This window comes from Oculina patagonica, chromosome 6 (genome assembly GCF_052425735.1).
Source record: "Oculina patagonica isolate OP01 chromosome 6, crgOcupat, whole genome shotgun sequence".
Classification (NCBI taxonomy): Eukaryota; Metazoa; Cnidaria; class Anthozoa; order Scleractinia; family Oculinidae; genus Oculina; species Oculina patagonica.
In genome coordinates this window covers 31,848,170-31,869,172 of record NC_135763.1, presented here as the reverse complement: position 1 = coordinate 31,869,172, position 21,003 = coordinate 31,848,170, and the positions used below count along the sequence as shown (strand labels likewise).

General features: G+C 37.6%; 1 protein-coding gene across 3 annotated transcripts; it reads left to right on the top strand.

Moving 5' to 3' along the window:
* Positions 1–9,738: 9,738 nt before the first annotated feature.
* Positions 9,739–20,999, top strand: LOC144656189 (uncharacterized). Of its 3 annotated transcripts, XM_078516426.1 has the most exons (15): positions 9,739–9,822; positions 10,177–10,334; positions 10,744–10,815; positions 11,134–11,229; positions 12,058–12,099; positions 13,502–13,543; positions 14,364–14,405; positions 15,005–15,046; positions 16,007–16,324; positions 16,888–17,058; positions 17,364–17,552; positions 17,849–18,001; positions 19,056–19,197; positions 19,864–20,253; positions 20,287–20,999. In XM_078516426.1, exons 2-13 carry the CDS (start codon positions 10,275–10,277, stop codon positions 19,092–19,094), a joined length of 1,266 nt encoding a protein of 421 aa, XP_078372552.1. In that variant the 5' UTR covers positions 9,739–9,822; positions 10,177–10,274; the 3' UTR covers positions 19,095–19,197; positions 19,864–20,253; positions 20,287–20,999. The 3 variants fall into 3 exon arrangements, with proteins under 3 accessions (XP_078372552.1, XP_078372554.1, XP_078372553.1); XM_078516428.1 differs by lacking the exon at positions 17,849–18,001; XM_078516427.1 differs by lacking the exons at positions 9,739–9,822; positions 10,177–10,334 and adding an exon at positions 10,355–10,485.
* The last annotated feature ends 4 nt before the right edge of the window (positions 21,000–21,003 follow it).

The following is a 21,003-nucleotide window of genomic DNA, read 5'->3' as shown; positions in this document are numbered from 1 at the left end:
GATGAGCTGATTTTTTATGAAATAAAAGTGTCCCAAGTAGTCCAAGTATTGAAGTTGTCCATTGTAGAGGAAACACTTGTAACTTGCGTCCAACATAAGTGTATGTTTTTAAATATGGCAAACTAAATATAAGCGACAATCAGAAATAAACAATCCAACAAAAAACAAGAAAGTTGCAGGAATATTATACTAGTGTCAACTAATCCTCCAACCAAAAAGACTATTTTTAAAACTGTTCGTCAGAGAGTTGTTTGGAACTGGCCTGGTAAGACTCTTTCCTCAGGGACACCATTCAATTGCTCCAACTTTTCTATGCCGATTTTTTTCCCCGCAGTTTCGCGTTTCCCTCACCTCCACTAAGGGCCCTTTTTTATGGGGGAGAGTTGTCCCTGGGAGGAGGGTTACCCTCCATACCGAGCCACCCCGGGTGAAAGGGATTTTCATGTTTCTTTATAAATAGCTTCAAACTGTTTATATGAGAAATTGCAAAGTTGGCTCGGGGGGCAGAGTGGCCCTGGGTGTTGGGTCACTCGCTTTGAAGGTAGGGTGACCCTGGGTGGAGGGTCACTCTGGGGAACGAGCCAATTTTTTCCCATATAAACGATTTGGTTATTTTTGCGTCGCCTACCAGGGACAAGTTGACACATACGGGCCATTGCTGCAATCGGCCAAAACAACATCGAAGTCGGCGGTAAATTTGTCCAAGATAGTCTTCGTCGATGTTTCAGCGTTCCTGATTTTAGAAAAAGCCGCCGTAATAGATATTTCAAAATAACTCTCGCCAGTATTTTGAACCGACAGGGCCAAGTTTAGGCTCGGTCGACAGGGACAACTCTGATATAAACGCTCGGTAAAAGATAGCGCGGGGGAGAGGGTAACTCTCTCTCTCAGGCTACCAGGGACAACTCTACTCCATATAAACAAGCCCTAACTGCCCCTGGGTCTCCGAGGATGCCGTCATGAATATTTACCAGCAAACCTGGTTGGAAAGGGTTCAACCCGAAAACAACAGTTTTCAACATCTGTTGAGCCGGCATGAGACAAGTACATTTCTTTTTGATGATCGCCGGACTACCGTGCGGGAGGTCTCGGGTTCGAGTCCCAGACCGGACCAACACTCAAGGTCTTAAAATAACTGAGCAGAATATGCTGCCTTTGCAATAACAACTGCAAATGGTTAGATATTCTAGTCTTCTCGGATAAGGACGATAAACCGTAGGCCCCGTCTCCTGCATCTTGATTGTTATGGTCAGCAGGGGACGTAAAAGAACCCACACACTTATCGTAAAGAGTAGGGCATGGAGTTCCCGGTGTTGTGGTCTGGTCTTTGCCCATTGTGCCGTTGTACTGTTGAAATGCTCAGAGATATTAGCTATGTTAAAAGCTACTCTACAAACCGAGGGTAAATAAAGTATTCACTTCACTTCACTTCACTTCACTTCACCCGATGTTGTCATACATGTATGACTTCTCCCAGCTGTTCTTAGGTCGCACAAAAGATAAAATTAAGACTTTAAACCTTAAAAGATGGACTTGTTGCAACGACACGCTTCGGCAATAAATCGCTACGTGTGTGCTGCCCTTTCTATGATAATAAAACAAGCGTTCGATTAATAGTTCAGTGAGATATCTTTACCACATTTTTTTATACCTATATATACCAACCTTGGTCGAATAAGTGCCGCGGCGATAATTAAATTTTTTACGCCTCAAGTGCGGTGCTTATTCGAGGGCGGTGCTTATTTGAGAGCAGCGCTTATTTAAAATTTGAACACCAAATAAAATCTAATCTTTTCCAGTAACTGAAAATAGCGTCTTTTGATTGTCATTATTCGTCTCTTGCTGAAGAGAGAAGTGGCGCTATCTGTCCTGGCAAACTTCGTGGCCTTCACAATAAATGGGCGAGCGCTAAAACAATAGCCTGCGAATACAGCCGCCTCTCATTCTCTCCCGCTACTACATTCGCTCTTCGTAGCGGGAGCGAATGAGAGGCGGCTGTATTCGCAGGCTAAACGTACGGACGTACGCGCCCGCGAGCCATGCCGCTAGCCGTGATGACCATGAAAACTCAAGTTCATTGTTTTCCTATTTCTGTGGATTTTTTTTATGGGTATGGGGCTCCGCGAAGGGCCGTTGTGGAACTCAGCTAAAACCGTCTTGTTCGCGTCTCAAGGAATCCAAAAACGCTCCACTCATCCCATATATCTATATTTTGCGGTGTTTTGTAAAGTTGTGGGTGACTTTGGGGGAAGTTTGGGAGGCGATAGTTGTCTTCAATGGATTAGTAAAATTTGACAAATAGGAAATATTGGAGATTAAATGTGATTTTGAAATTACAACTTGAAGTTAAAAATTGGTGGACGGACACCAGACAGTCCCATGACAACCTGAAGAGCTCTTGCGTGGGGGTCAACTGTCTGGTTGTTTCCATTATTTTTCTTCAATCCCTTCTTTAAACCTCGTAAAATTTAATACAAATTCAGATAGAAAATTAAGTTTTGTTCTTGTGAGTAAACAACAGAAGTCAGAGGTTGCGTGATATAACCAGGCATAGATTTTAATTCTCCCTCCATTCTCCTCTCATTAGTCTTTCACCCTACCGGTCCCTCCGAAGCGAAGGAATCCAAGTCAACACGTGCTTTGCAAACATTCTACCCTTTGTGGAAGGCGACTTTGACGGCCAACTGTGCAGTAATGAAAATGGACACTTCAGATTTTGCTAATAAAAAATAGTTTTAAAGTGGAGTCCGGCTCAAGAATGTACTGGCAGATCACACTTGTGAAAAGCAGCAAGGCGTGTATTTTGCGACAAAAACATTACGTGACATAAATGACATTATCTTTGTTATTTACAAAAATAGCTTGAACTTGTTAAAACAAGTGCAGTTTCACGGTGAATATTAGTACTTGCTCTTTGTCTTTTTTCTCTGTCCTCCTGCCGCATGCAGAAAAGAAGAGGGCCTGATTGCGTCTAAGCTCCTGCAACAAGTCAACATCGCAAAAGCCGGCAATCCGTGCCAACCCACCTGGTCCCCATTGTTCAAAGGGTGTAATAAAAAACTACAATATCACAGCGACAAACCGATGAGTGGTGCCGGATCTATTGAAGACCTGGATCAGTAACTTAGTTAAAACGAAAAATATAGACGGCAAACTGATCCTGACGGCTAAAGCAGTCAAAAATAAACAAAGTGGATAAAAGAAACAGAAAACTAGAATATATTGAAAAAAACTTTGCCCTATATTTCGGTTTGCAAAACAAACCTTTTTCAGGCGCTGGGCGGAAAATAAAAAGTAAGAAAAGTAAAAACATCGTTACAAAAAGAAAAATTTAAAATAAAATACTAAACAATGATTGGTTCTCCTTTTTTAAGCGATGGCGTGACATCGCTTATATGCCATCGAACGATCGGTTCGTTTTGTCTGTTTGGCCCGATCGAACAGAAAATCAAGCTTAACTTAACAAGAAATCGCCGCGTAAACACAAAAGCAAAAAACTTCCGTGCAGTTAGAATGGAACACTACAATGTATAAACGAAAGAGACTAATTATATATGATGGGGTCTATTAGATTTAGTTGACAGAAATTTCTAATTCTTATAATACAAAGGGACACTGTGAGCAAGAGACCGTTTGACCTTTCTCGCAGCTTCAAAGCTTGCTCGCGCGTATCGTATGGCGTTTATCCGTGATATATCATCACACTACAGTATAACGCAATATTTGTTGAGACAACATAGGGAAATCTAAAAAAAGTATAAAAATATAAAATAAAGTATTACTTTTGTTCAATTGGGAAAATCTACGAAGAAAATGTATTATTTGCATCCTTGGTCTGTGAATTCATAACAGCTGTACAATCACTAACAAGCTTCTTATGTTTAAAAAATGTAAGCTGCAGTTGGATAACAGTTTTTTCACACACAAGGTGTCAGCTACTTTTCCTCAAAATTATGTAAGACCCCTTGTGAAACTCCATGGCTTCTGCATGCATCGCGTGCCATTTATTAACAAGTGTCAATGACGTGTTTCGTCAAGGATGTAAAGTTTTTGCTTTGTTAATTAAATGGGTCGTGATCCCGTTTCATGCACAAATTTTAACAAAATTCACGCGTCACGTATAATTGAAACAGCAGAATTCACGAACCACGTGTCTTTTCTAGCTATTTTCACGCGTCACGGTATAATTTTTCCCTATTTTCACATGTCACGGACTTATTTTTGCCCTTGTCACGTGTCACGCATAGACCCTTTGCTACCCTCGCCTAACTGAGTCACGTTTGCTACGTGACCTACGTATAAGTTCAAGCGGGATGAGGAGATAGCCTGCGAATACAGCCGCCTCTCATTCGAATGAGAGGCGGCTGTATTCGCAGGCTAGATGAGGAGAACGTCGTTGGTGGAATGGCGGGGTTGGATGAAATGAATCGATACTGGTGTAGGGTCGTCAAGTTCACGGTGGTTGAGAATGAATCTACGGTGTTGTCCGAAGCGTTCGTTGAGTTGGCGTTTGGTCTCTCCAATGTATCAACTGATGGTGGCATTTTTTGCAATCGATTAGATAGATAAGGTTTTTAGAGCGGCAAGACATGTTGTCAATGATTTTGCGTGTCTCGTTGGTGTTGAAGAAAGTGTAGTTCCTTCTTGGTCTTCTTGAAGAAATAAACGTAACAAATGAGACAAAGGGTTCAAAGGGTGGAACAATTGGGGCCTGGGCCTTATTGTCTTGGCCGACAGAGACTAGATCGAGACTAATTTCGCGCTCTTTCCCGCCATTTTCTCTGTGTACCGAATTCTCGGAAGGTGTCGTCGTTTTTCGTCTTCAGTTTTCATTGGATCCGGCTGCAGATCGATCGGGACAGACATCTCGAGCACTGACATCTGACGTAACGTCTAGCCTTGCGCGTCGAGCATGCAGTGCATGTGATTGTTTTGTGGCGTGTGGTTTCATTCTTACTTTTCCTTTTTTTGTTGGTTCGCATATTTGTGTCCTCGTTTGGTCCGCGGTTGAGGTATGACTGAACGTCTGTTATATTTTGTAATAGTGAGTGACCAAAGTGGCCCTGTCGAATTCTGTAGTTGCCCCGTGATTTTTATAGCTCGAGAACAACCTCTCGAAAACACACTCCGAAATATCATCATTGTATCACACAGTACATGCCTGCGCATGATTTTCGTGGCCGTCCGACAGAATGAAGCAAATGTTGGTCGCAATCGTCTGTAGCCATTGATAATGATTGGACTAATATAACGTTTAAAAGGTCCCCATGATATGTCATTGTCGAATTAAGCAGAAACAAAGATCAATATAAGCTTATGTAAGGAAGGTTGGTTCGAGTAGATACGCTGACGTACATGTAAACATCACTCAAAAGCTTTATTGGCTTCTATTTTGTTGCTCATTTAAAAGAAAGAAAGCTGATGTGTGCCCAGATGTATTTTGTTGTTATATTTATATTGCGATGATCGCGAGATGAGACCAATACGTTCAAATAATGCAGCATATAAAATTCAGTTGTGCATGTCCAAGTTCAATTATTTACGATTACAATACGTAATACAGTTTGGTTTCTGCCTGAGTTACGTCATCTTTAAATAAACAACTAACTTATACATGTACATGTAAGCTAGAAGAATGTAATGATGAACTTATTCGAGTGTCCTTGTAACTTAAGCTCCAAGAGCTAATTGGGGAAACTAATAATTAAACAGACAAAAAATAAAAAAAATATAAAAAAAATATACATAAGAAGTCAATATATAACCAGCCTGGATCTCCTAATCTTTGCCCACAACCAAAACAATCATGTGTTGAATAGGCTTACCACTTACATTTTATGACAAAAAGTGGGGCGTCGCCATACATGTATGCTTTATATAAAAATTGTGTTGTTTAAGGCTCTTTATGTAGAATCGCTTTTGAAATCCCTTCCCTAGTGAGTTGAAACATTTGTGCCTGCAGCAATTTTAAGCCTGTGGCTTGTTGGCTACCATAAATGTAATTATGTTAAACGTAATATCATTAAGCGCAATATCCTACAAAATGTACTTGGCAACATGCACGTTACACAAGACGATTTTCAGCACAACATCAACCTGCAACATTTCGCATGCACTTCCAGGCCATGTTGAACAGAATTCTGCGAAGGTGTTGCGCGAAAAATCAACAGCGACCCTGTAACACGAGTCAACTTTCTAAATATTCCTCATCTTGTGTTGCAAGTTTTTGAGTTAAGTGACTCGCAACATGTTGCTGAGTCAAAAGTTGTGCGAAAAGTCGTCCCCAGTACCATGTTACACAGTGAACGATTTTTCACGCAACATTGTCACGCGAAAAATCATCGTTGCAAGTGTTACTTGGAAGATAGTCAATTTAAAACCATTAATTACATTACTTTATTCATACCTTGGAGAATGAAATTTTTTCCCCTTTCTTTTGTTCAAAGGTTGCGTTTTTGATCAGTGAGTACACCTGCATAAATACACAAAAACTAAGAAGACTTCTCGTGATATTGCCTCTTTGAAGTTGGAGGGGTCATGGAGTGTGGTAAGTGGTCAACTAACGACAATAAAATGCTGAATTATTTAAAGTGTATAAACTTAAAAAGACCAAGCCTGAGGTGTGTACAGTGTGCAAAGTACTTCAAGTTTATATCGTATATTGTGTATATTTATTATCCACTCCTCAGCCTCAGGGCTTTTCAGGGATACCGTAATTTTCAACACTGGTTGGGGGACTTTGCCAGACTGCTTCAAAATTACATACCTTACATACCTTACTCTCTATGAAGAGTGTGTGGGTTCTTTAATGTCCCACAGAATTTATTACATGTGCAAGGCTTGTGAGATGGGGCCTATGGTTTATCGTCCTTATCTGAGAGGACTAGAATATCTAGCCATCTACAGATGTCATTGCAAAGGCAGCATATTCTCCTCAGTTATTTTAAGGTTGTGAGTGTTGGTCCGATCTGGGACTCAAACCCTAGATCTCCTGCGCGGTAGTCGGGTGCTCTGTCAACTGAGCATACCGGTCAGGGACCGTTAGCTCAGTTGGTAGAAACTGTGGTTAAATAAGTTAAATAAATGCAATTATCAGCTACCCTCTCTAAATTTGATTTTAAATCAATTCATTGTATATTTGACTCAAAACTTTTGATTTAGTTGGAGCCACTGCCCACTCAAAAAGTACTGATGAGAATACTTGTGATACTGGTTCAAAAGCCGCTTTAAATGGTGAGTTTCTCTTTCCAAGCTATAAGTTAATAAATTAGGCAACACACAATAATTTATTTTTAAATATAAATTATTACATGTACTTGTAAAATCCATTCCTTGCACTAGCATTATTTTGTGTTTGCATTTGCCTTGTGCTGGTTCACATGTTTCCTTGCATTTGTACATGTGTTATGTTTGTCTGACACCTGTTAACCTGGCTTTAAAGCCAGCTTAATAAAAAATTAAGTTCATTGTATGAGATTGTCCTAATGCATCAGTGACAGACCTTAAGTGGTCAATTTTAAAACCTTTGACATTTACTTACATTTTTTAAAATTTCATTGGCTTCTTTACCAATAGTGGGAGCTGATCAGGCTGAACAAGCTCATGGGGGCATTCCCAAAGCTCAGTTGACTCAGCAGTTTCACATAGCTAAAGACAAGACTCCTGAAGAAAGCTGTGAGATGCTACAGGGACCAATGACAGAAGATTTGCTACAGGCAGCAGTAACCAAAAATTTCTCAAATCAGCTTGCTGTTAGCGAGCTGGAATCAAACTTACAGGAAACATCTGGAGAAACACCTAGAAACATTACTGTGGAGACAAACCACAGTCCCAGAGGAGAATGGCCTTCCTGGAGTTTGCCTCCTCCAGAAGAAAACTTGAGAAAGAAAAATGCTGAGAAGAACAGTACATGTAATTCAGAAAGCATTTTTTGTTTGGGATTTTGTATGGGGAAGGCATTACTAATTTTTTATGTTTTTTTTAAAAATTTGGTCCGTGGATTTTTGTTTTTAAAAATTTGGTTCTTGGATATTTGTTTGGTATTCTAATGGGGAAGGCATTACACCAGTTGATGTTGATGTTTATACGGAAATGGCATTAACTTTGGGGGTACTTTATACAGGAATGGCATTTGATTAGAGGGATTTGTTAATTAGTTGTTAATGCTGTTAATGATTCCACAGTGGGAGAAAATTCCAACCAACAGTCAGATGAAATAACGACAGTTTCAAGACAAACTTCTCCAGAAGCACCTTCTTCATCACATAACTCGCTTGTGACAGGTCTTAATAGTTCACGTCAGAGTAATGATGTGGCTGGCACTCATCCTCCAGTGAATCATGAACCAGATTTACACAACAGTGATCAAGGAAGTCGCAATCCTGCTGAACATTATCATGATGATACAGAATACGTGGTCCTCCTTGCAGAATTACAGTACAAGGTAATTCGTCACTGGTTGTGCAGTCTAGAACTGTTGCATAAACTTAATACTAATATGAATTAATATGCGTAAAAAAAAACGTTATTTTGATTGGCTATATTAGAAGCAGTGCAGCTTTTGTGTAACACAAGTGCAAAAACGTGTATCAACTTGCTTCAAGGAAGTTTTTAAATTTTGCATAAATTTACATCTAAACATGCTGATTATTATTCAGCAATAAAAATGGGGGTTACTTACTCAGTTTTGAGTTATAAGCACTTAACATGAAAATTAAGGATGTTTTAAACAGATTATACAGTTGCTATGGTAACCAGTTGACATCAAGAAAACAACGATGTATCACATTTAAATGTTAAATAAATTATTTGCAAGATAACCACAAAAATTTGCCCTGACATGCAAGATTTGACGAAGAAAGCATTCCCTGCCCAATTATACATGTAGCTGTCTCCAGATCATGCAGAACTCATATGTTTGCATGACTCTTATTGTTGCTTTTGAAATGCTTTATCTCTATCAAAGAAGGTGGTTTATACAGATACCCAATTTTAAGCTTTTTTAATGTTTGTTTGTTTGTTTTTTGTAACAATAAAGCTCAGAAGACAGTTCGAAGAAAGCCAAGCGGTAGTGAAAGCTGAAAATCAATGTTTGAAAAAGGTTTGTTTTTCTTCAGTTATTGCTAAACAAATATCCTACTTTAATTTTTAGGCATTTGATGCAGTATATGCTAGTTAAATTCAGATTTTGAAAATACTGTCATGGTTAGGATTTCGTTAATTTGAGAAGGAATTATGTTCCAGAACTGATTTAATTTAACTAGTGTTGCTTTGGATTAGGAATAATTGCTTGTAATTAAATAACTGCAGTGTCATGAAATGTTCCCAAGTTTAAGCTGTCAGAAATTAATATCTGGCGACAGTTTTTGCTGTGGGTCACATTGCACTTATATGCCCAAGTGTTTACATTCAAGCATCAGGAATTGATGGTTATTATTTTATTAGCCATTAGGGCAATCATCATCCAAAGAGAGTTGCAGCGCTGTCAGTCTTTGAGTCCAAGTATAGATAAACAGTCATGTACTACATATAGCTTTTGATGAAACACAGGGACCAACTAAGCTTTGCGTTATGTTATTGTGAAAGTTATCTTTCTGTGATACTTGTAATTAACAGTCTTCTATTCCATTTTTTATTTATGTTTTTATGTCAAATTATATTAAAATACCTTTACTGACCAGGAAATTGACTTCCTTTGAGTTTATAAGTTCTTAATAGATACACATCATCTGTCTACAGCTCATCCGGCAGCAAGACCAACGGTATGATGATGCTAATGTTCAGTTGGGAACTCTAAAAAAAGAGAACAAGGAGTTGTCTGAGGTATTTGACAAATATCAGTCATTCATTTAATCACTACAAACAGAGACATTTATTTTGTTAAATTCTATTGCTCAGAAAAAAGGCTAAAATTAGGGTTTAAAAAACTAGTAGCCGCTTACAATAGTAACCTCAAGGTAATCAAATTTTGAGTCGATTTTTATACTCTAAGATATTAATATGTTTCAACTGCCAGAAGTTTTATAACAATGTTGATGACTGTTCAGATGTCGCGTGAGACGGAATAAAGCTATTAAATGTGTAGTCTGACTTCAGAAAGCTTGAACTTCTCTTGCTGTTGATGCAAAGGATTGATGTTAACTCAAACTCTCTTCTGTAACTTTGTGTTGTTTTCAGGAATTGAACACATCTCTTAGGCAACAAGAAGAACTTCAACTTCAAACTCAAAAACTGAAAGAGAAAATTGAACAGCAAAATTTAGATTTGAGAAGAAAATGGCAGTGATGTCAGAAGAATGTAGTAATGCTGAGATGGACAAAATGAAAATTATGAAGGTGAGGCTGGCACAAGAGGCAAATAAAGCAACAAAAAGATTAAAGAACTAGCTCAAAAGAGAAAGGTGTAAAAGAAGGAGAATAGAAATGAAACTGGCAAGTGAAAAGAGTAAAAAAAGAGGATGAAAAAAGGAATAAGAAAGTATGCAAAGTAAAATTTCTTTTTCTGTCAAACTTCAATGGAATTTATAGTTATGGATACAAAGGAAACAATAATTTAATAATTTAATACCGAGTATTACTAAAACTAACTTGTGAACAAGAACATGTAATAAATATTTCACATGATATTTAGAATATTGCCCAGTCCTGATATTTTAAATTGCTTATTTCACTCATTGAAACAACTAGAATGTTTGTTTGCTTATACATTGTATATTGTGTGTGTGTGTGTTTTTTTTTATATCAGGAATCGAGGGAGATGGCAGCACAACTTGAAAATTCTCAGGCTCAGATAAACTGTCTACAGGAAGATTTGGAGGTATATCTGTAGATGCTGATTCTCTAACTTATATACTAGTAAATTTTAAGTGTGAATGTATATTAAGCGATATCATAACTGTATAGAATGCATAGCCTTATGGAAGCCTCATTGCAATGTCCATTCAACCAGTGTCGGATGAGCTCTCTATACACATATTCAGTGTTGTATTGAAAACCTTTTCAATTTATGGATCATTTATAGAGATTATGGTACACAGTTTAGCTATCCAAAAGTAGCAACCCTCTCCACCGAATATTGTGAGTAGTGATAAGTGGATGCCAAATCCAAAAGTAACAAGGGTTATAACCTTCATAGGTCACAGAACGTTTGCATCTTCAGTACAGAAGGTATTTTGAAGAAAAAACAGAATTGCTAGCCGAAAGTAATGAGATGTGCAGGAAGTCTTTGCAGGTTTGTTGTACTGTGTAAATAACAACATTGTTTAAAACAATATCCATGGGTAAAAACTGTTGTAAAATTCATTAATTATTCATGAGGGTGCAAACCAATCCCAGCACAGTATTCAGATCACATGTACACAACTGTTAACCCCAATACAAATCAAATGATAGAATTAACGTTTGATGCAAACTCCTGCTGAGCTAATTAGTATTCATTAACTTTTGATACAGATCTCTACTGATTCACATAACAATACTTTTCATTAAATTTACTGTTTTCATTTTACAAGTAGAATAAAATATTCGCGTCCGATCTGTATGCCGTTTATAATAGCTCGCCTATCGGCTCGCTATTGTAAATGCCCATACAGATCTCCTGCTCATATTTTATCTACTACTTAAACATTTGCAGTAAATGTTTTCGATCTTTATGATTAACATCAGAGTTGAGATTGACCTTGATCTTTTTACACTCTCTAATCCAAGTTCACTGAGTGTGCTTACTAAAAGAAAAGGCAAGAAAGGGTCAGAACCAAGCACAGATCCTGTTCTCTCCCCCCCACCCCCCCCCCCTCCCCCTACACCCGACCTCCAATCACTATGACTTTGATTGTAGTGTTAAAATAATTCGGTCCTCAAAGAACATGATGTTGTTGCAGGTTTATTGTTCAATCCCCAGTTGTTAAAAATAAATAGTGTTGTTTAGTTCTCTCTGGCAAGTTTCTTCGTCTGTATAGTTGGCGGAGAGTGTACCAGGTGTACCTTCATTTGTAGACTCCTGGCTGTAAAATAAACAATCATATTGTATATAGCGTTGATGTTAAACCATTATTTTTAGATGTGCCTTTGGAAAGATGAGGAGTGCAAGAGAATGAATGAGGTATGAATTGTTATTTGTAATTAAAACTTGTACTATCCAAGCTCTGCTTGTGACCACCGTCATGAGCAGTGTGCTCTAATTACAACGACAGTTGTGATTCAATCTTGCTTCCATTGTCGTTCAAACCCTGTAATATAGAGCTGTCATCCATTCAGTGACAGTAAACACCTTTGGGGATAAATGGCTAACAGGCTTTTCCTTAGTTCTTATTAAGTGTCCAGTCAAAAGTTCTGATTTGTACAGTTTTTTGATAGAAGAACCCATTATTTGATTACACTAAAAAAAAAAAAAAAAAACTTCGAATTAATAAGTTGACACTGGCTAAAAATATTGTTTTTGGACGTTTCGGCCATTGTGGTTTTGTTATCCTCCCTTATGCCAAAGGTTTTTCCGAAAGAATTGCAAACATTCTTCGTGGCTTCAACATCTAGGTCACCCATAAACCTATACGTACCATCTTGAACATACTGAAAAAAAAAAAAAAAAGACAGGATCGAGAAAGAGGATGCCAGAAGAATTTTATATAAAATCAAGTGTAACGATTGTGACTGTGTTTACATTGGTCAAACATCGTACGCGCTTAAAACACACATGAAAGAATACGCAAAGGCCATCGCAACATTGGACAAAAACTCTTTGTTGGCAAAATACCATATGCTTAACGACCGTCAAATAGATTTGGAAAGCGTCAAAATTGTTGACAGGTCAACGGTGCGGAAACAACGACTAATTCTTGAAGCTTGGCATTCTGTGCAAGATAGGATTGCTATAAATTAAACGAACACATAGCGCTACCAAACGTTTACAATAGAATTAAGAATTCATAGACTCATGAATTAAGAATGCTCTAGAGACTTTTGTTGCACTTGGAAAGTTAATTTAGTTTCTTTCGCAAATTCATCACATATTTTAACAGGACGCCGTTGAACATTTGCATTTTTATCTTGCTGAAGAAGGCAACAGTAGTGGCCGAAACGTCCAAAAACAATATTTTTAAGCAGTGTCAACTTATTAATTCAATTTTATTTTAACATGCCTGGCGACAACCCGAACATTTTTTGACCACACTCAATTGTACTCTAATATAAAAAAGCCTAATGATGTTCATTCATAAAGGTCTCAAGTTGAAAGATTGAGATAATTCTGGGCTGGTTGAAGAGTGTTACCCTGAGATAATCCACCAGCCTCTATTGTTGTAGCATGTGGCTGCTTATGATAGCTTTGACTATAGTATTACATGTATTATTTCAGTATTTGATTTTTGGCTTTGAGGTAACAACTGATAAAAAATCATTATTTTAGGGAACAAATTAATTGCAGTACTTAGAAGATAAATTATATTGCTCCTGACTATACAACTGTGTTTTATTAATAAAATTAATGTCTATCCTCTGGTCTACAGCTAATTGGAGAGATGGAAGTACGTCAGGAAGAAACCAAAGAGGTACACGTCAGAGCTATTTGACTATTTTATTTTTTTAACGAAAGTAGTGCCAGTAATGCTGTTTTCGGTTCTTGTCCTTGCTCTGATGTTTTTTTTTTTGCCAGGTTCTTTGGCTTTCCTCTCTCCACAAAAACCAACACTTCCGATGTCCAAATCAATCTGGAAGCAGTAGATGACAAGTCACTCTGATGTGCCACTGCTTATTCCCATAATTATTGCATTGCATGTCATTTCGATTCTTTTATGTTATCTGTTACTAAAGATCTGAACCCAAGGAAACCAGTTTATTTTGTTTTGCAAGAATTTGCCACTTCACACTTGGTGTGTGTGTGATGTCCCTTAGGTTAGACATGTGTAACTGTTGTATGCTGCTCAATGTAAATAAGGATACAAACAGACTGTTCACTCGCCATTCTTTCCCTGCCCTTAACAGCTGAACAGTATAGCCAGTAGACTTTCTCAAACTTGCGTCACTTGTGATCGTGACTTCGCCACTCCAAAGATTCGACTTGGGGCAAGTCTATAATAGCGAGTAAATGTGTATTTTACCAAATGCTTTACTCAGTTTTAGTCGAAGTCATAATAACATGAAATTCTCACTGTTGGCTACATTCATACATTATAAAGGTACTAGGGAAACCCTTGATCCTGTTGCCTAGGGGTTTAAAGCCCGTGAACACTGGCTCCAGATTTCTATTCCATCCAGCTCAATTTCACTTCTTTACATTTTCATTTTATTGTTTTTGAGTGAATAGATGAGTAGACTTGGACCCAGGTAAAGTAAATATTTATTAACAATTTGATTTTGTAACATTTATAGGAAATTGAACAGCTGCGCCAAAGTTTATCATTTGCTGGGAAGGTAAATTTACTTGTGGAAGGCAATTTTTATATGTTGTTTTTTGCACATAAATTATATACTACTTATTAACCGAGAGTGAGGTCATTACAGGGGAATCTCAGACCGAGGCCTTGATGTATTGACCGAGTGACAGCGAGGTCAATACATCAAGGTCGAGGTCTGAGATTCCCCTGTAATGACCAAACGGACGAGGTTAATAAGTTATTTATTATATGGCCTTTAAGCACTATTCAAAAAAAGAGTATAATCAAGGGAAACACTTGAAACACTGGAGGTAAAACTCGCTCTCTGTGGCTCTCTTCGTCGCTCATACTAAAGAAGTATCGGTATGCTTATATTTTTCTTTCAGTTATTGAAAAGATAGTTATATTTTGTCGGCATTTTTTGTTGTTTTTGCCCCCTCGCTAGTAGCTTTACTCACAACTCAAAAAACCGTCGAGCCGAGAAAAATTTTCATAATGCCCGGTCATTACAAGAAAATAATGCCCGCTCAGCAGCCAATCAGAGCGCACGTACTATTGTAGCCATATAATAAAACCTGATAAAACTTTAAGGTACCAGTTAATTTTACAACAAATATCTTTGTTAATTCATTTCAGTTGTACCTTTCACAAAAGCAGCAGTGCAAGGATAAGGATGCAGTATGTATTATAATAAGCAATTAATTTTAGTCGCTACAAAACATAGGGACTTTTACTTTGTCTTTGTTTACTTGTCTGGTTAATTTTGCCTTTTAAGATTATACTTAAGGTTACTTGGTTAATTTGGTTAATTTTGGTTAATTGGTTAATTTTGCCTTTTAAGGTTATACTTTTGCTTGATAGGTTGTGTTCCAGTTTGCGACTTGTGAGTAATAATAAATATTCAAAATATTGCAAAAGGTGCTTGAACCAGATGATTGTGACTAAATTGAGGGCAATAGGTTTAATAAGTTCTAGCAGTGGCGTTAGATTGCAATTAATATTAGCAGTAAAATAGGGATGTTTTACTCCCCCTTTTTTAAGGGGGGGGGAATCTCATGAAGAAGGGGCGGAATAAATTTATTTGATAAGATATTTCTTTTCATCCCATAGTCTTCTCTGCAACATTCTTTTGAAGGGTATAATTCCTACTACGTAACAATAACACTTTTAAAGGGGCTTTGTCGCGGATTTAATCAAATTTTTTTAACAGCCAAAATCTATTTTGTACAAAGTGAAAAAAATACCTTTTTCAAAGTTGCTATATTAGAGCACTGAAACTGAAAACAAACGTCTTTGGCAGCGGAGGGCAATGATGGAAATGGATTACAGATTGAAAAAATTAATAAAACTTCCAGGCGTGTTCAAAAAATCGATATTTATAGCCGACGCTTGATTTCAATCTGCAAATTAAGGTTATATCCTTCTTAAGTTGATCAAAGAAAATGTTTTCCATGGGTTAAGTTACCTACCACTTATTTCAGAACAGTTTAGACCAAAAGTCTGGAAAATCCCTGTGACGTAACTACTGTATTTTAAACAGAAATAGCAACGAGAGCGCCAGTTTCAATAGATACTTCATGTGTTTTTTTAATCATAAGAGTTGTAACCACTAAATTTGACTGGGTGTGTGGTTTTCAGGTATTGCAGATAGTCAATGGGCTGATGAAAAAGCTACAACAGGAAAGTAAACAACAACTGCAGGATGAACGTGAACGGCAAAAAATAGAGCTGGATAGGCGAGTGGGAGAAGCATCCCAAGCATTACATAATGCTAGTTCAGATAGAATGAAAATAATGAAGTTAAAGCTGTCAGTGGAAAGTAAAAGAGTGAAAAGAATAAAATGGATGCTGGCAAGAGAACGGAGCAACAGAAAGAAACTGGAACTGAAGCTGGTAAATAAAAAAAGGAAAGGAAAAAGGATGGGAAAAAGGAATAAGAAATCAAATATACGCAAGGTAATTTTTTTTATTCTGTGGTTACATCTTGGCTTCAATGCGCAGTTGAGTCTGTAGTGCCACTATATATACTTTTATGAGTTGTTCTTTTAAAAGGTTGGTAGTTATTAGGGAAGACCATTATGTAAACTACTGAGCCATCAGTAATTAATGTCACATTAAGGCTATGTTTACACGGGACCGGTTCCAAACCGATCCGCTCCGATTTTCGGACCGGATAGGCCTTCTGTTTACACGGGACCGTTCTGGAACCGGTCTGGAACGGATCCAAAACTGGACCTGCAATTTGTAAAACGTTGGAAGAATTTTTGCAAACTGCCAAGGAAACTACCTACATCACAGGACATGTTTTGAACGGGTGGCAGATAACAATGGCTTCATGATCATATATGAGCACCGTGACAATTTAAAACCAGTAGTAACAAGGGGAATTTGCACTCATTTCACACATCATTCATACTCTACGGACTGAAGGTGTATAACTACTTTCTATCTATAAAGCAATTAAGCTTAGTTATGATTTAAAACTACTTGCTGCTTCAAGGTAATTGTCATTCTTACAGTGCCCGAGGGAGGAAGAGGAAGAAGGAGCTGGAGGGGGAGGAGATGATGGCGACGACTATGATGATGATGTTGTTTTTGATGATGATGATGATGATGATGACGACTCTTCTCAATCTGGTGGCATGTTTGGATGTCACGCGTCACGTGATGACGGCGAATTAAGCAGCACCGTAAGTTAAACAAAATTTCTACAGGCTGTCATGATGTATCCTTGTGACGCAACTCCTGTTAATATGTCACAGTAAGATTTTCCTTTTAGTACAAACTTTACAAACATAAGGTCCACGGTGAAAAGTTAAAATTCTGTCATCTGTCTTGATGGTAGGTTCTGTAAAGGACAAGATAACGAGTTCTTTGTTTTTCAATTTTCAAAGCACTCTGGGAATGGTACTAAGTTGGTGAACTTTCTAAAAGAAAGATGCCGTATATTTGACTTGCAATTACTGGGTGCTTAAGGTAGCTGTCATTCTTATAGGGTCTGAGGAAGGCAGGAGGTGGAAAAGGGGGAGGTGAAGGAAGAGGAAGAGAAGGAGAAGGAGGAGATGAAAATGGTGTTGATGATGTTCACGACGAGGAAAATGGTGATGATGATGACAACTCCTCTCAATCTGGTGGCATGAATCAAGGTCATAAGTCATGTGATGACGGCGACTTCAGCAGCACCGTAAGTTTAAGAAAATATCCACAAGCTGTCATAATGTATCCTTGTGACGCAACTTGTTTTAATATGTTGTAGTAAGGTTTCCATTTAGTAAAAAAATTACAAACAGATTAGATGGTAGAAAACCTTCATCTTTCTTGATGGCTGGCCCTGTTAGGGGCAAGATAACGAGTTCTTTGTTTTTCAATTTTTAAAGCACTCAGGGATTGTTACCAAGTGGTTGAACTTTCTGAAAGAAAAATGTCGTATATTTGACTTGCAATTACTGGGTGCTTTAAGGTAACTGCCATTTTTTATAGGGTCCGAGGAAGGATGGAGGAGGAGGAGATTGTAATAGTGTTGACGATGGCAATGACCATGATGATGATGATGACGATGACGAGGACTTCTCTCAATCTAGTGACACAGATGAAAGTCATGAGTCACGTGATGACGGCGACTTCAGCAGCACCGTAAGTAAGACGAGATTTCTACAGGTTGTCCTATGTATCCTTGTGGTGCAACATGTTTTAATATGTTGCATATAGACTTCCATCTAGTACAGTGGAACCCCGATATAACGATCTTCGATATAACGATATTCCCGATATAACGATGAATATGTTATGTCCCGGCAATAGTAAAATGTATGGGACGGAACCCTGATATAACGATTCCTCGATATAACAATATAATTTTACTGCCCCCTTGGCATATCGTTATATCGGGGTTCCACTGTACAAACTTTACAAACAGATTCATCTGTCGTAATATCTGTTTCCATAGAGGACAAGGTAACAAGTTCAGTAGTGATATTAACTTTTTTTTTCAATTTCCAAAGCACTCGGAATGTTGCTATGGTGGTGGGGGCGGGGCGGCGGGTGGTGGTTTGTAGCTCAACTAGCTGAAAAATAAATGCTGTATAAATGACTGCCAAAAGTGTCTTCGCTAATTAAATTCGAGGACTGAAAATATCCTGTTAGTAAATAATTGCCGTGTGAAATACTTACTGCAAGGAATAACTACGTAAATTAATACAAACTGGTGGATTTTTCTCGTCTGTTGAAACTTAAGTTGTGAAACGTTCAGACGATTTTAGTCAGTTCGAAGAAGTAATAGTTTAAAAACTCGGGCTTTTGTGCTCCATCAACGTGAACCAAACATCGAAAATAGATGAGAACATCAGTGCGTTTATTGTTTTGAGGTGTTTAGAACTCGTGATGAACCACGAAGCTCAAGTTAATGACATTTCTTCTCAAATGAAACAAAGAAACTATACAGTTTCAGTTGTTTTTGTTGTTTTCTGTAAAACGCACTTGCATGCAACATTCATTACTGTCCGAGCAGGAATGGCAAAGTTTATATATCCCTTGCCCGGCAAACTAAGTGAATACATTCGATCTGTTATAAAACTTGACCAATATAAATTAAGAAGAACATTTGTTATGTAGATCTACAGTTTGTTTTATAATCTTAGTGCCTTGAACTAATGCAACATTTTGTTTGTTTTTGTTTTTGTTTATACAGGGTCAGATGACTTTGGGCTGTATGAGGAGACGGAAATGATGCCTTTGTTTTCCAGATCATTTGTTAACAGTTGCTTAGCATTTACATTGCATTGTGCAAACAACAAGTAGAAAATGCCATGTTTGGTGTTGTATATTGCCTTTTATTATATAGCCGCGAGTGTTTTACTGGAAAATAGACCACTCGTAAAATTCATACGAAACTGCATCCGGAACTGTAGTGGCGTATTTTCCATATCCTCACTAGTGAGGATATCGATGACGTCATTTCCCGCCTTTGCACGGTTGTTTGTGCAAGGCTGCCAAACGCCGGTTGGAAATGGCGAGCGATCCGGTGATTCATAAAGTTCACTGAAGTTCAAAATAAAAGCTTTTACTGAGGAGCAGGAAAGTGCTAACACGAAGAAGAAAACTTCAAGAAACAGATTTCAAAACGGCGAATTATTTATTGTCAGTGACATTGATGAAAGCTAATAAACAGACTGTTTTTTCATTTACGTTATACATCTTTTGAAAGCTTCAGTTCGCGAAATTTTGCCTTTCAGTTTCGCGATTTGCTCAATTGTTATATTTTATAGCCGTCGTTCGTGTTTAAGCTTTTGATTAATAAAATTTTTTTAACTTTTACTTCATGCATGATTTTTGTCTATATAATAAAAAGAAAATTACACGGTGGCTTGAAGATATGAATTTTATTTTCTCGTGGTAAAAGCAATATTTTACTCATTCGCTGCGCTCATTCGTAAAATATTGCTTTACCACTCGAAAATAAAATTCATATCTTCGCGCCGCCGTGTAATATCCTCTATATATAAATAATGAGCAAGGTTGTCTTGTTTTATTTCTCATGAGTCGCTATCCTTACATTACAGGGAGTAGGACTCTCAAAATGTACTGCAAATTAATTTTTTAGATAAGTATTATTTTTCTTGTGGTGTTGTGGTCATATACCCCATGTGGGTTTACAAATTTTTAACATTTTGCTTTCAAATGATCACTTAGTACGCTTTGAAAATTGATTTCAAGCTCTTCATAAATTTGACTATGGTATTTTTATTGAATATTAAATGAGAAATCAATCTTACCAAGCGAAGGCTGGTTTGTTTTTTACATAATAGATCGACAATTTGCATTCTCATTCAGTGGAATGAAATGAAAAAATACTCGGGGAGATGGAAACCAGCTTTTATAATGAAATTGTGAATTACAAAATGCAGCTTTAAAGCTTAAAGTTTTTTAACAATGAAATGATTATTTATGTATAGAGAAAGAGCTTGGCTATGAAAGGGTGTAGCTTTAAATAGCAAATACGCGTGTAGTCGAGGGACCTAATACTTGTGTTCTAAAAGTTTGAAAATAATACTTTTGAAGTGAGTTGAGCTATGTTTTGCTCGGACATGACCGGAAATCTCGAAAACGTATTGCGAGATGCCTTCGGAGTTTTTCCATCCTAAATAGCTCAAAGAACTGTACTGCTAGAAAACTCGTGTGCCCTCGACTGTTACAATTTCGCCTAATATAATTAGGTAATAATGTTATTAGTTGCGTACTCTAGAGGTTTAAAAGTAAATGCCGGTCCAAACGCGGATGAGAGTTGATGAGAGTTCCAACTCTCACTCTCGTTTGGCATTAAACTCTCGTGCACTCTCATCGACTCTCATGCGCTCTCGTCGACTTTGAAAGTGCTCAAATTTTTCGTGATAGGCAATGAGAGTTTGACGGACTCTCGTTCTCGTTTGGCTCGAGTGGACGATAGTCGATGAGAGTTGACGAAAACTCTCATGAGAGTCAACTCTCATCACCTCTCATCCTCGTTTGGCCTGGGCTTAAGACTATAACTTTTGTAACGTATCTTGTCCCAGCTGGACTTAAAAGATGCTGTCGTTTTGTATGTTTTCTTTTTGTTGATGTGAACAATAAATAAATTTCTCAGCAGTTTAAAGTTTGCT

Bases quoted from the DNA above. Each gene is read 5' to 3' on its own strand.
- LOC144656189 (XM_078516426.1), top strand. From the start codon at position 10,275: ATGGCAGTGATGTCAGAAGAATGTAGTAATGCTGAGATGGACAAAATG. The intron at 10,335-10,743 runs GTGAGGCTGGCA...TTTTTATATCAG, and splicing joins ACAAAATGAAAATTATGAAG to GAATCGAGGGAGATGGCAGC. The intron at 11,230-12,057 runs GTTTGTTGTACT...CATTATTTTTAG, and splicing joins TGTGCAGGAAGTCTTTGCAG to ATGTGCCTTTGGAAAGATGA.